The sequence below is a fragment of the Euprymna scolopes genome, chromosome 3, assembly GCF_053919585.1.
Source record: "Euprymna scolopes isolate OS-2025 chromosome 3, ASM5391958v1, whole genome shotgun sequence".
NCBI classification, from domain to species: domain Eukaryota; kingdom Metazoa; phylum Mollusca; class Cephalopoda; order Sepiida; family Sepiolidae; genus Euprymna; species Euprymna scolopes.
This window is the reverse complement of record NC_136484.1, coordinates 33,160,804-33,173,691: the sequence shown is the minus strand read 5'-3', so window position 1 is coordinate 33,173,691 and position 12,888 is coordinate 33,160,804. Positions and strand designations below refer to the sequence as shown.

General features: G+C 32.4%; 1 protein-coding gene across 1 annotated transcript in view; it reads left to right on the top strand.

Annotated features, from left to right (window-relative positions):
- LOC145254560 (heat shock protein 75 kDa, mitochondrial-like) overlaps nt 1-12,888 on the top strand; it is a 421,952-nt gene that overhangs the window by 208,943 nt on the left and 200,121 nt on the right. Inside the window, exons 4-5 of the mRNA XM_080113123.1 lie at nt 7,838-7,987; nt 11,004-11,075. Coding sequence (XP_079969249.1) covers nt 7,838-7,987; nt 11,004-11,075 — 222 coding nt within the window. The remainder of the gene's footprint in view (nt 1-7,837; nt 7,988-11,003; nt 11,076-12,888) is intronic.

Below are 12,888 nucleotides of genomic sequence, written 5' to 3'. Positions count from 1 at the left end.
GCAGAAGTACCCGTCGTTGACTGGGTTCAAAAACAGCCTACAGAAAATGGACTGATTGATGAAAGTGTGATAAGTTATGGAAAGGAGGGCGTTGTAAAGAGATAGGTTTTGATACTCAAAAATTTTACCCTAAGCAAAATATGATGAAAGTAAAGATAATTTTTGCGAAAATATATTTTTTATATCAACTTTGTTTCCATTCGTAGCCAAGAGTGACCAACAAAATGATGTTTCCTTACAAAGAGAAAATGTATATATATATATATATATATATATATATATATATATATATATATATATATATATATATATATACAAGAAATAAAAGTTACTTTTATGGTAGAAAAGTTCATTGGTTTGCATTTTTAAGTTGTTTGTAAAAAAAATTTTTTTTTTTAATTCTCAAAATGGTTTAAAAAAAATCAAAATGGCAGCGAGTTTGAAATGGAGAACTCCATTTTCAATTTGAAGGAGGGGCACCTGAGCATTTTGTGTTAACAATTTAAGGAATATTTATAAACATATTTTAATGTTTTCCATTATTTTGTGCTTGAGGAATATTCGATTATGGCATGTGTAGTTTACATAAAAATTCATATAAGTAGTTATCGCCTCAAATTTCGTTTTAATTTCCGTTTGCTGAAATTATTTCAAGTAAAGAGCATTAAAAACTATTTCAAAACAACAAAAAAAAACATGAACTGAACTTTTATTGTCTATGGTAACATTTATTTCTTGTAAATTTATTTTTTCGGGTGTCATTTGTTGGCTTTTCTGCTAAATACTCTTACTAAATAATATCGACGAAATATCGAAAAACAAAGAAACAAAAACAGTTTTGAAAAATAATGAAGCTTTACTTATTTTAGTAAAATAATCCGAAACAACAAAATGGGATATTAAAAAAGTAAACCCGTAATTACTTTAGTTTTTTAAAGCAAAGAATCGATATAAATATGAATAAGAAGAAAATGGCGCCCTTTTCAAGCAGAACAGTTTCATTTCAGTTTTACAGTATTGAACGGTGTAGTATTGCGGCGTCGGATTCAGGGTTGTACTATTGTAATGTAAAGAACATGCAGAAAGGGTTGTAATCATCTGAATTCCTTCTAGTACACTGACAAAAAAAACTTAAACAGATATATAAATAAAAAGGTTATGTAAATGTTTTTAAAAAGACACGTAATCACGTGAGCAGGATTTTTTCCTTCTTTTGGCATGATAACAAGTAACGTTCTTATTTTTTATTATTTATCTATTTATCTATTTTCGAAAGAGTGCCACGTGCAAGTGGAAAAGGAAAAAAAACAGAGTTATGCAAAATTTGTGTCGAGAATTGTCTAAAGTTCCGACTTTTTTGGCTTTCACTTTAATAAGAACGTGAATTTATGAGGTGAATTTATTCAACACAATATGATTCAACTCAAAAAAATAAATAAAAGTTAACATGAATTTAGATTAAAGTTAAGGTGTTATTGTGGACCCTCACCCCTTTTAAAAAACCTTGTTAAACTTTGTGACATATTTACATTCTATGGAGGTCAGACGCGAACGAATACCCAATAATTTTATTATACCATATTTCTTCAAACTGAAATATAATTATCAAAGTATACTTACGCAAATAGACATGAAAAGTCTTTGTTAAAGTTTGTGCCATATTCCATGGAGTACAGGCACGAACGCAGACCCCGCAATTTTATTATACCATCCCTATTTAAGTTGAAACATATTTATCAAAGTATTCTTATGTACATCTATATCAAAAACCCTTGTAAACGTTTTTTTTTTTTCACTTTTTATTTCCATACTTTGTGTGCCAGGCGCGAACGCGGACCCCACAATTTTTATGAACCACCGTTCTGCCAGATCAAACATACCCATTCCTGATCCTCGATACATCTTCTACCATTATATGTAATCAGTTCTTTAAAATAGTCAACCATATAGGAGCTTATTCGTGACCAGGTATTTATTTGCTCCCCCACCGAGCAAATTAGGCACAAGGCCGATTTTTAATGTGAAGGGGGAATGGGGACCAACTCCCCGGGGAGTAGGGGAGCTGAATAGTGACAATTGGTTTGAAGGGTTGCCCCCTACATTGACCAAGGTCTTATATGTGGGGTCGCCCCCACATAGGGTCTTTGCTTGCAGTATCTGCCGGAATAGATACTACACTTTGATCTTGGCCCGAAGGCCAAGAACAACAGTTTTCCTCGAAGGTGGCCTGTTCGTGACCACACACACACAGACGTTCAGCTTTATATTATATATATATATATATATATATATATATATATATATATATATATATATATATATAAGCTGGAGGATCAGCGATCAATCATATTATCATGTCTAAAATTATGATATTGCAGTATTGCGTTTTGTTTTCACTTTAGCTGACTTTGCTAAATTTGAAACAAGTTAAATACTTTAACTCTTTCTTTTTTATCAACCTTTTATTTTCTTACTCTCTGATTAATACTAAAAAGAATAGTATTAATAAGAAAATGTATAGATATATTAAACTAGTTTTAACTCGTTTCTTGGTGTTCATCGGGGAAATTAAGAAAACCAAAAGGTAAATTCACTGGTATAGATCAATCAATTTACCTTTTTCGTTTAAAATGCTAAGCATTACACCACAATATATAAAATATCCGGAAATAGAACTGTAGGTAAAATGAAAACGATAATGAATTCGTTTTACAAAAAAAAAAAAAAAAAATGCAAATTATATAATCTTTGAATGTCTATCACGTAGACATAACTGAATACTGAATATATTAGAAAGCTGTTTTTCTATTATCGTGAATAGGAAGGTGGCTTTTGTAATCTCAGTGTCAGTACAACATATGGCTCACCTTTAAAAATAAACATTAACTCTTACTTTTTATGTTAAAGTGGAACACTGACTTTTCATTCACTGCTAATCCATTGTAACATTTCATTTAATTAAAATTTAAAAAATAATTATAATTGCACTTTCTTTTCTTTTTTTAATTGATTTCCTTGTTCACGAAATTATTTGGAATGTGATTTAAAATTATAAATATTAACTTATTTATTAAAGTGAGTTTTAAAAATAAAAATTGTATATTAATAAGTCATACATCACTCACTCTACAAACCACTAAAGTGTTGTGTTTATGAAATAGAAGAATACCTGTCCCAAGACAGATAAAATTAATTTTTTGAACAAAACAGTTTTTCACTACTCACGTGTCCCCTTTCCTTTTATGAAGATTAAAATCAAAATATAATGCTATTATACCTTATGTCTAGAATCCTAATTCCAATTTGGATCAAAGTTTATCACATGATTTTCATTCTAGAAAATGTCTCAAATTTAAGGCTTTAAAGAAGGGGTGGGGTCAAAAGAAATCGGATTTCAGGGAATCTCACTTAATTGGTGTCTAATAACTATAAATCAAATTCCATGCAAATATTTTAATTTTAAAGTGGAGGAGTGTCCCCTAAAAATCTTTTAAATATTTAAAAAAAAAAAAAAAAAAAAAAAAAAAAACTTAAATTCTGGGAATTTTAATTAATTGATGTCTAATATCTATTCGTAAAATTTCACAAATTGAAGGTATCCATATTCTCACAAATAGTTTCCACACTTTTTTTGCCCCTTTTTACATAAAACAAAAACTAAATATAGCCCACATTACGAACCGTTATGCATATGAGCTGTGTTCCAAAATTTATGATAATCATTTAATTAGTTTAGGAGTGAATCCTGTACATACAAATAGACATACCTAACTTTGTAGAAATAGGATATTAAAGCAGAAGAGTTGAATTAACACTGGAAATATAGTAATCTATAATATAAATCTCACCTGTCTGTTTAAATGTATGTATGTATGTATGTATGTATGTATGTATGCATATCTTGCAAAAACTTTCGACAGAGGTGATGGATTTTCACGAGATTGGTATCATTTTGAAGCTTGACCCTTCGGACGACAAATATCAAAAATTGTCTAAAAACATTAATTCCTTCACCCTGAACTGGGCAAAAGTCATCGCCTCTTTTCGATTGTCTAGCCGTAATTTAAACCTACATTACTTCCAGTTTGGCGATGGCCGCAACACCTAACGCATCACTTTTTTCTTTTTTCTTTTTCTTTTCTTCCTTCACGGTACAAGTTTAAGCCTGCCTGCCTACTACCACTTTTTTTTTTTGTGCTCGCAATTTTTCTTACACACACCTCCACTTTCTTTTCCGCCTTTGCGTTACAGGTTCGAACCTGTCTGCCCACTACAACTTTTTTTTTGCTCAACACACACCTCTGGGCACTACCGGGTACCCAGGCTTGTAAAAAATAAAATCATGTGAAATAAAAGTCAACAGAAGATAAAAATACATGAAATACAGTTGCATGCTGATTATGTATATTTATTTAAATCTGTTTTTATTCATGGACTATTATTTTTTTTAAATATATTACTTTATGATGTTCATAATCTTTCTTGTGTGGCCATATGAAAATAAGGAAGCAACACTTGATGTCTGTATTTTTGAAATGAGGTGTTTTCATTTATTGAGATTGTCGGACTGACTTCCTCGTCTTGGTTGTTATAGTCACGTTTCGGCCGTTTTGCCCTCCGGCCTTCATCAGGTGTTTTGTATCGAACTGGGGAACCGTTTGTTAGGAGTCTCGAACCCAACCCTTTATTATTATTACGGGGGTACCGTGTTCGGACTCCAGCTAGGCTCTGGGACATAGTTGCTGATTCTCTGTTTTTGAATGTTACTTTTCACTGCCTTCGTTCAGGATTGAACTCAGCACCTTTGCGTAACTAAACTTTGATACAACGTCTAGGACCACTCGGCCATATGTCACTAGTGACATGAAGGCCGGAGGGCAAAACGGCTGAAACGTTGTGACTATAACAACCAAGATGAGGAAATCAGTCCGACAATCTCAATAAATCAACACTTGATGCTACACAAGTTTCCATTTTTTTTTTTTTTTTTTTTTTTTTTTTTTTTTTTAATAAACGAATGATATATTTTAGTTTCTGCATAAGGTTTAAATCTACGAGTGAACCATAAAACCAAAAGGCTGCTTTAATTATTCGTTGATAAGTTTTTTAACCTTAGCAAAAGTGCATAAACGGATATCAATTTCTCTGACATGGGAAAGTACAAAAAAAGAAAGAAATGGGTCATAATCTTAAGAACGTGTGGCTTGTTAGAAAATTAAAATTACTTTTTTTTTACTCTCTCTCTCTCTCTTTAATCCTTATTATATACAATAGATAGCAAGAATTAAGAGAGGATATTTGTTTTTATTCATAAAAATAAATTTTCCTTACAATTTTTTTTAATAAAACATTTGAGTTGAAACAGATGAAAAAAGAAATGAAAACAGGAACTTTTTTTTTTTTTTTTTTTTTTTTAAATATTTGAAATCAGTAAAACTAATGCTTTTCCGTGTCTGTTTTAGAATAAACGTATATAGAAAATTGTCTTATCTTGAAAAAAAAAGTTAAATAAGTTGAAAAGGAAGATTTTGAATAATATTTTTGCTTATGATTAAATCTGGACAGTATAAGGAGATGTGTGCAGAACAGGAGACTTTGTTGGTTTGGTCACATTGAAAGAATGGATGAAAGTTTTTGAATGAGTAGACGTAGAACAATTGCAATAGCAGGTTTAGTTGTCAAAAAAAAAAAAAAAAAAGGAAAACATGAATTTTAAAGACCTGGCCAGATATAAATTAATCAATCATTTCCTATAGAAATAGTAATTTGCGATGAGTGAGGGTAGCAAAAAATCATGACAATTTATCCAAACACGCATGTGCAAAAAACGTTCTTTCTTGAATTAGTTTAAATATTAAAAAAACGACGTAACTTTGCTGATGCGATCATAGACCAGTGGTTATAGTGGCAGCGTTGTTATCTTAAGATTGCATGTTCGAGCCGAGATATCAGATTTTTTTGATTTTTTTATTTATTTTTTTTTTTTTTTTTTTTTAAGTTTTAATATTGAAACAGGGTTATTTATGTCAATTTTTCGTTCATTTCTTTTTTAATTTTTCCATCACGTTCACTGTTTTTTTTTTGTTTTTTTTTTCTGATTTTTTTTTTTTAAGAAGTTTTAACATTTAAACAGGTTCTTTATGCCATTTTGTTTTTCTTCGCTTATTCTTTATTTTCCATCTTGTTTTGATTTACCCCTCCACACCTCACCATACCCGGGCAACACCGCTAGTCTATTATATAAATCACACCTGTCTGTTTAAATATATGTTTGTATGGCTGCCTAAAACATTTCTCTGTGGCATCGGACCGGGTTGAGACCAGTACCGTCTGAAAGGGCGATGTCTTGGTCGAATAATATGTGAAAATAAGAAAAAACGGCCAATTATTTCCCATAGAAATACACATTCACAATGAGGGAGGGTAGCAAAAATCATTCCTTCATAACAATTTAGCTAAATACGCATGCACGAAAAGAGTTCTTTCTTGAATTAGTTTAAATAGAAAAAAAAAAACGATGTTAGTTCACTGATGCAATCGTAGACCAGTGGTTATATTGATAGTGTTGTCTTAAGGTTGCAAGTTCGCGTCAACATATCGGTCATTTTTTTTTTTTTTTTTTTTTTAATTTAAATATTTAAACAGGGTTATTTATGCCATTTGTTTTCATTCATTTATTCTACACACTCATTTCACCACATCCGTGCAACACCAGGTCACCCCCACTAGTCTAAAAAGGCAAAATGTGTGTGTGTTTGTATGTCTGCCAAAAACTTTCGATACACACGACGGATCCTCACGAGATCAGTATCATTTTGAAGTTGAACCTGAAATCATAAAAAATGGTCAGTCATTTCACAAGATGTATAGCAATAATATACTGAATTTTGAAGAGTCTAGGACAATTTTAAATGCCTGTACAAATAAGTCTGGAAATGTATTGAAGGCACCTTGTAGTTGGGTTACAGAATAAGTGAGTGGCATTTAATTTGGGTCACCCTATGAACATTTATTTAAATGAACAGAAATAATTTCTGATAATTTGTCTTCGATCATTCAGACTACTATTCTCATCGTAGTCATTATTTTAACAATGTTTCGGTCAATATGATCTTTGGCCTTCTATTCAGATGCATCTTTTTAAACCTGGAAATTTCAAACTAGACCCTTTATTTCACAAGGGTAGAATATTCTCATTCCATCAGTCATGAACAGGTAGAAGTTACTTTTTCTGTTATTCTTAGGTAGTGTCGCTTGTAATAAGAATTGAACCTTCAACCCTCAAGACTGTCACTTAAAATTCATTGGTAATAAACCCCTTTAACCGTTATGTTGTGAGTCAGTGGAGAAATATTATGAAAATAACAGTCAAGATGAAAATCATTATCAAGTGATGTCCTGCCTGGTGCAGGCATTGACAGCTATGGTTCGTCATCTATCTCTCTTTCAAGGCATTCATGAATTTATTGTTGCTCATCATTTTTTATGTTACCCAGGTATTCAGATTGTCAACGCATGTTTCTCACTATCGTCTTCCGCTTCTTTTACCCTTCTACCTCTGAGTAGAAGATGAGAATAGTAATCCAAATAATATAAATTAATCCTCATCTACAAAATTTCAAAATATAAATTTTGATGAATAATGTTTAAGCGTGAATTTGTATATTATTATTATTTGTAAATAACATCTGGATCGTTCATGAGTAATCCAGTTTCTATTTTGTAAAAATTAAGTTTTTTTTTTTTTAGTTTTTGTTTTATTTTTATTTTATTTTTTTTTTTTTTTTTTTTTTTTCTTTTTTAATAAAATATTGTCTTGGTTTCTCATTTTCTTTAGGTATTCATACGAGAACTGATTTCCAATGCTAGTGATGCCCTGGAAAAGTTACGTTATCACCAAGTGTCGGCAGAATCAATCCGTGATCCAGAATTGCCTTTGGAGATCCATATTGGTTTGGATGAGGAAAAGAAGACATTCACTATTCAGGTAAACACCATCTCCGGTTTGTTTACAATTCACAGGGATTCGAAAAAGTGGTAAAAACATCAAATGTATAACAAATAAATGTTACCAAAGATAAGATAGGTTACTCTTCTGCCTAGCTGGATAAATTTTTAGTGTTTTTACTTAATGTAAAATGTTTATTCGGCTCGCAAAACAATTAATGTTGACCTGTACACAAGCATAAAAAAAAATGACTGCATAATAAATACATTGTGGCCATTTTTCTTTGTGCTTGTGTACCGGTCAACATTACTTTTTTTTTTTTTTTTTTTTTTTTTTTTTTTATCGAGCTGAATAAATATTTTAGATTAAGTAAAAACACTAAAAACTTATCAAGCTAGGTAGAAGAGTAACTTATCTTGCCTTTGATAATATTTATTTGTTATATATTTGATTTTTGGTCCTTTTATTTATTTATTTTTTTATTTTTATTTTTTTTCGAATCTCTATAGATTTTAAAATACTCAAATCAAAAAGTAAATTAAACATAAACTAAATAAGGTCTTTATGCATTTTTTATTATAAAAATTATAGTTGCCTCCCTTTGTGGCGGTTTTTTGTTGTGAAAATATGTTGAATTTTAACTGATCGTTTTTCACAGTTTGTGCTGTGCTAATATTCAAATTTTAGAAATCGATTTGATCTTAAATAACCCATTAATAGGTTGATATTTTGTAAAACTTAACCATGTCATATTTGTTTAAGGCAATCTGTCTTTTTATTATCTATCTCATCTGATAGTTTTTTGGATTTCCATGTTTAAAAAAATTAGAAACATAATAAAAGTAAATCGACACAAAAATAATTTCTACATGTTTAACGTTTGAAATATTATTGTTTTCTCCTTTTTTTGTCCTGTAAATCAAAATCCACATTGGATTCTTTTCTTATTGTAGAGTATCCAACCATCTTTGTTTTGGCCATTACAAGATGGAATGATAAAATTGTCGCTCTAGACGACATGATTCCATTTGATGAAAACCGGTTTTCTTTTCTTTTTTTTTTCTGTTTTTTTTTTTCTTTTTTTTTTTTTTTTCTTTTTTTTTTAGTTGGCCAGTTGTGTACAAATCCCAAGAGCGATAGGAGCTTTCTATCATGTCTGAAAGTGACACAATGTTCAACGAGCAAGATCAGAGATGCGCCGCTATACAACTCCTACTCTCTACCAATCCAAGTTATGACAACAGGACCATTGCCAGCACCCTCAAAATGCATCGTTGGATTGCTACAAATAACAGGGACATTCTCAGGGTGATGAAAACAAAGTTTCCAGCCACGGTTATGATGTTTGGTGTGGTTTCAAGTGAGGGCCACATCATGCCACCTCACATCTTTAAAGTTGGCTTGAAAGTCAACATCAAAGTCTGCCTGTAGATGCTGAAAGGTGTGGTGATCCTCTGGTGCAATCAGGTGGTTGCTGGCAGACCCTGGGTGTCGCAGTAGCACTCAGTGCCAGCCCACAAATCCAAAGAGACCCACGCTTGTCTTCAGAAGGAGTGCTACGACTTTGTACCCTTCTCTCACTGGCCCTTCCCCGACCTGAACTCGCTGGACTATTTTGTTTGGTCATATGTCGAGAACATCAATAACATGACCTCCCTTAACACCAAAGCCAGCCTGATCGTCACCATTTTCGAGCTCCCACCACCACTTGGGGAAAAGGCATGCTCCCAGTTCCAGTCTCGTATTTATGTGGTAATTGAGGTTGAAGGCAGCTACATTGAATAGATGTCAGCTCTACTGCATAATCAAGTTACCTGAATTGATTTTTTTTCAATAAAAGTTTTAAAATAAAGCTATAGTGTTGTTTTCTTTAGGACGATAACTTTTATGATTCCACCTTGTATTTGTGCTTTTTTTTTCTGTAGCCGCCATGCTGACTCTCATTTTCATCATTTACGTGCATTACGTGTCGATAGCATTTCACTCCTTCTGTCCCAGATCAGCATAATTTCGGAAATCCAACACAGCTTTATCAGAAGTTAATGCAATGAAATTAATTAGCATCTAACATATAAAGTTATCTTAGATTTTTAAAGGATGGAGTACTCCTGCCACATCTGAGCAGGAGCTGCTAAAAACAGCCTATCCTGCCTTGACAGAGTACAAAATAGACTTTGTGGTTTAGTGGGGGTTGCCCCTTTTCTCTTCCCTGCAACCTCTCTCCCACAGAAGAGGCATTGCGAGCCTGTCTTTGTTTTATCGTTATTTCCATGGCAGGTGCTCGTCTGAGCTCCAATCCCTCGTCCCCCCCTCGCCAATCTTTCACGAGAAGCACCCGTCTGGCTGAAACTACTGTCAATAATTTTCCCCACTCTTTATCTGTGCCTAAATCCAAACGTAGATTCTATGAACAAAGCTTCTTTCTTAGAACTGCACGCCAGTGGAACTCTCTGCCGCTTGCCTGTTTCCCACCTGACTACAACTTGGACGTCTTCAAGTCCAACATAAACAAACTCCTGACAAACCGCCCCCTTAAGTAAGACACTCTATCAAAACCCTCAATACTAATGATTACTACAATACTATCTCATTGATTACTGTACACGCAATCACCCTTATCCCTGAGTGGCCTTCGGGACTTGATAAGTGGTGACCCCCATGTAAAAAAAAAAAGTCACACCTAAATAGCAGTGACAAATCACTTTGATTCTGACTAGCCAATTTTCACATATTATTGTGGTTGCATGTTATTGGAAATATAATATATAATCATAATGCATTTAGCTAAACTTTATTTTTTAAATTATTTAGTCCAGCTTAGACACTTACTAAGATGGAAGCATTTTTAAATAATTGCCTAAAAATAAAGAGGTAAGATAATTTCTGCTAAATTGAAGAATGTAACAGTTTTACCTTAAGTTTTAAAATGTGCAAAAAATGAAAATTAATAACTAAAGTTACTTCACTGCATCCCAAGCAATAGCAGATAGGTACAGCTAGTTTTTAAATAATGTCCTGATAATCACAAGTATTTCCCTTTTTTTTTTTTGTTTAGGACACTGGACTGGGCATGACCAAGGCAGAAATGATTGAAAATTTGGGAACCATTGCTAAATCAGGATCAACAGTAAGTTTGTTTTTCATGTTGAAAATATTTTTATTTTCATTGATTTCTTGTAAAAAAGCAATTTTTTTTAAAAAATGGTTATTTTTATTTTATTTTTTTTTTCTACCTTTCAACATTTGCATTTATCTATTATATTTGAGTTAATCAACATTTGTTTTTCTAAGGCATTTTTAGTCACATAAAGTGTATGCTAAAATATTCCTTTCTTTTTTTTATTGAACTATGAAAAGAAAATCCATTTTAATTCTTATTAGACTTAATTTGGTATTGACCCATTAAGTGATGCATTTCTTACTAAGTTTCTATCTATTCACTTTTTTGTTTGACTCTTTTTTATTTTGTACTAGCCTGGGTGCCCAGCGTTGCCTGGGTGTTTGGAGGTGTGTGTTGAGCAAACAAACAAAAAAAAAAAGTGGTGCTAGACAGGCAGGCTCAAACCCATACCACAAAGGAGGAAAAGAATGTGAAAAAAAAAGTGACGTGTTAGCTGTTGCGCCCACCGCCAAACCGGTAGTGACATAGGTTTAAATTAAAGCTAGTCAATCGAAAAGAGGCGATGACTTTCAAAAATATCAGCAAAAAAAGCGATCTCTTCTTTGTAGAAAAGTGCCCAGTTGAGGGTGAAGGATTTAATGTTTTTAGCCAATTTTTCAATATTTGTTGTCTGAAGGGTCGAGCTTCAAAATGATACCGATCTCATGAAAACTCGTCGCCTCTGTGTAAAGTTTTAGGCAGACATGCAAACATACATACATATATACATTTAAACGGACAGGTGAGATTTATATTATAGATATTTTAATCTCCCTCGGTTTATTGTTAAATGTCATAAAGATTAGAATAGTCCATCATAAAAAAATGGGAACAACACTAAGTAGTAAAACTATTTAATGGAGTGCGGGTATATAATAAACTGAAAGTGACTAATTTGAAATATTTCGTTTTTATTTTTATACTCCATTAGCTTTGCAAACTCACTTTTTCCTGATTCAAACAATCTAAACCTAGCTCAATAAGTGATCCAACAGGTCACATGTTTACGTTGGGGGCAATCATTTAGAATAATATACATTCTGATGGGATGTTTTATACTAAATCTCACTTTTGTACAGATATACATAGGTTTGTTGTAAATGTCTTTGTTGTTGGCATCCTCCACTTTATTAGAAAGACAAATGTGTATTTGTATAGAAATATATATATACTAGCATTTCAGTCCGGCGTTGCCTGGGTGTTTGGAGGTGTATGTTGGTAATAGGAAGGCAGGCTCGAACCCGTACCGGAGGAGGAAAAGAATGTGAAAAAGAAACTTGACATCTTTGCTGTTACGACCACCAAAAAATATCTGCGAAAAAAGCGACCCCCCCCCTGTAGAAAAGTGTCCAATTAAAGGTGAAGATATTAAATGTTTTTAGCCAATTTTTTGATATTTGTCGTCTGAAAGGTCGAACTTCAAAACGATTCCGATCTAGTGAAAATCCGTTCGCCTCTGTCAAAAGTTTTAGGCAGACATGCAAACATACATACATATGTTTATATAATGGTAACTCAAATTTTTAACCCAAACCGATTAAAAATCTTGCCCTATTTCTGAATACCCTTTATGTAAAATTTCAAATGTTTAAACCAGAAATTGAGTAATTTGGTAGAGACTGAAGCGGTCAATTTTTTTTTAACTTTGATCCCTATTATGACCCCTTAACATTTATTGTTTTGGACTCAAATCATTAAGTTAGATCCATGTCCAAGAAACCTATATCTAAAATTTCAAGCGTTTAGACCCAAAATTGGTGGAGGAGTTTGGTAGAGTTCT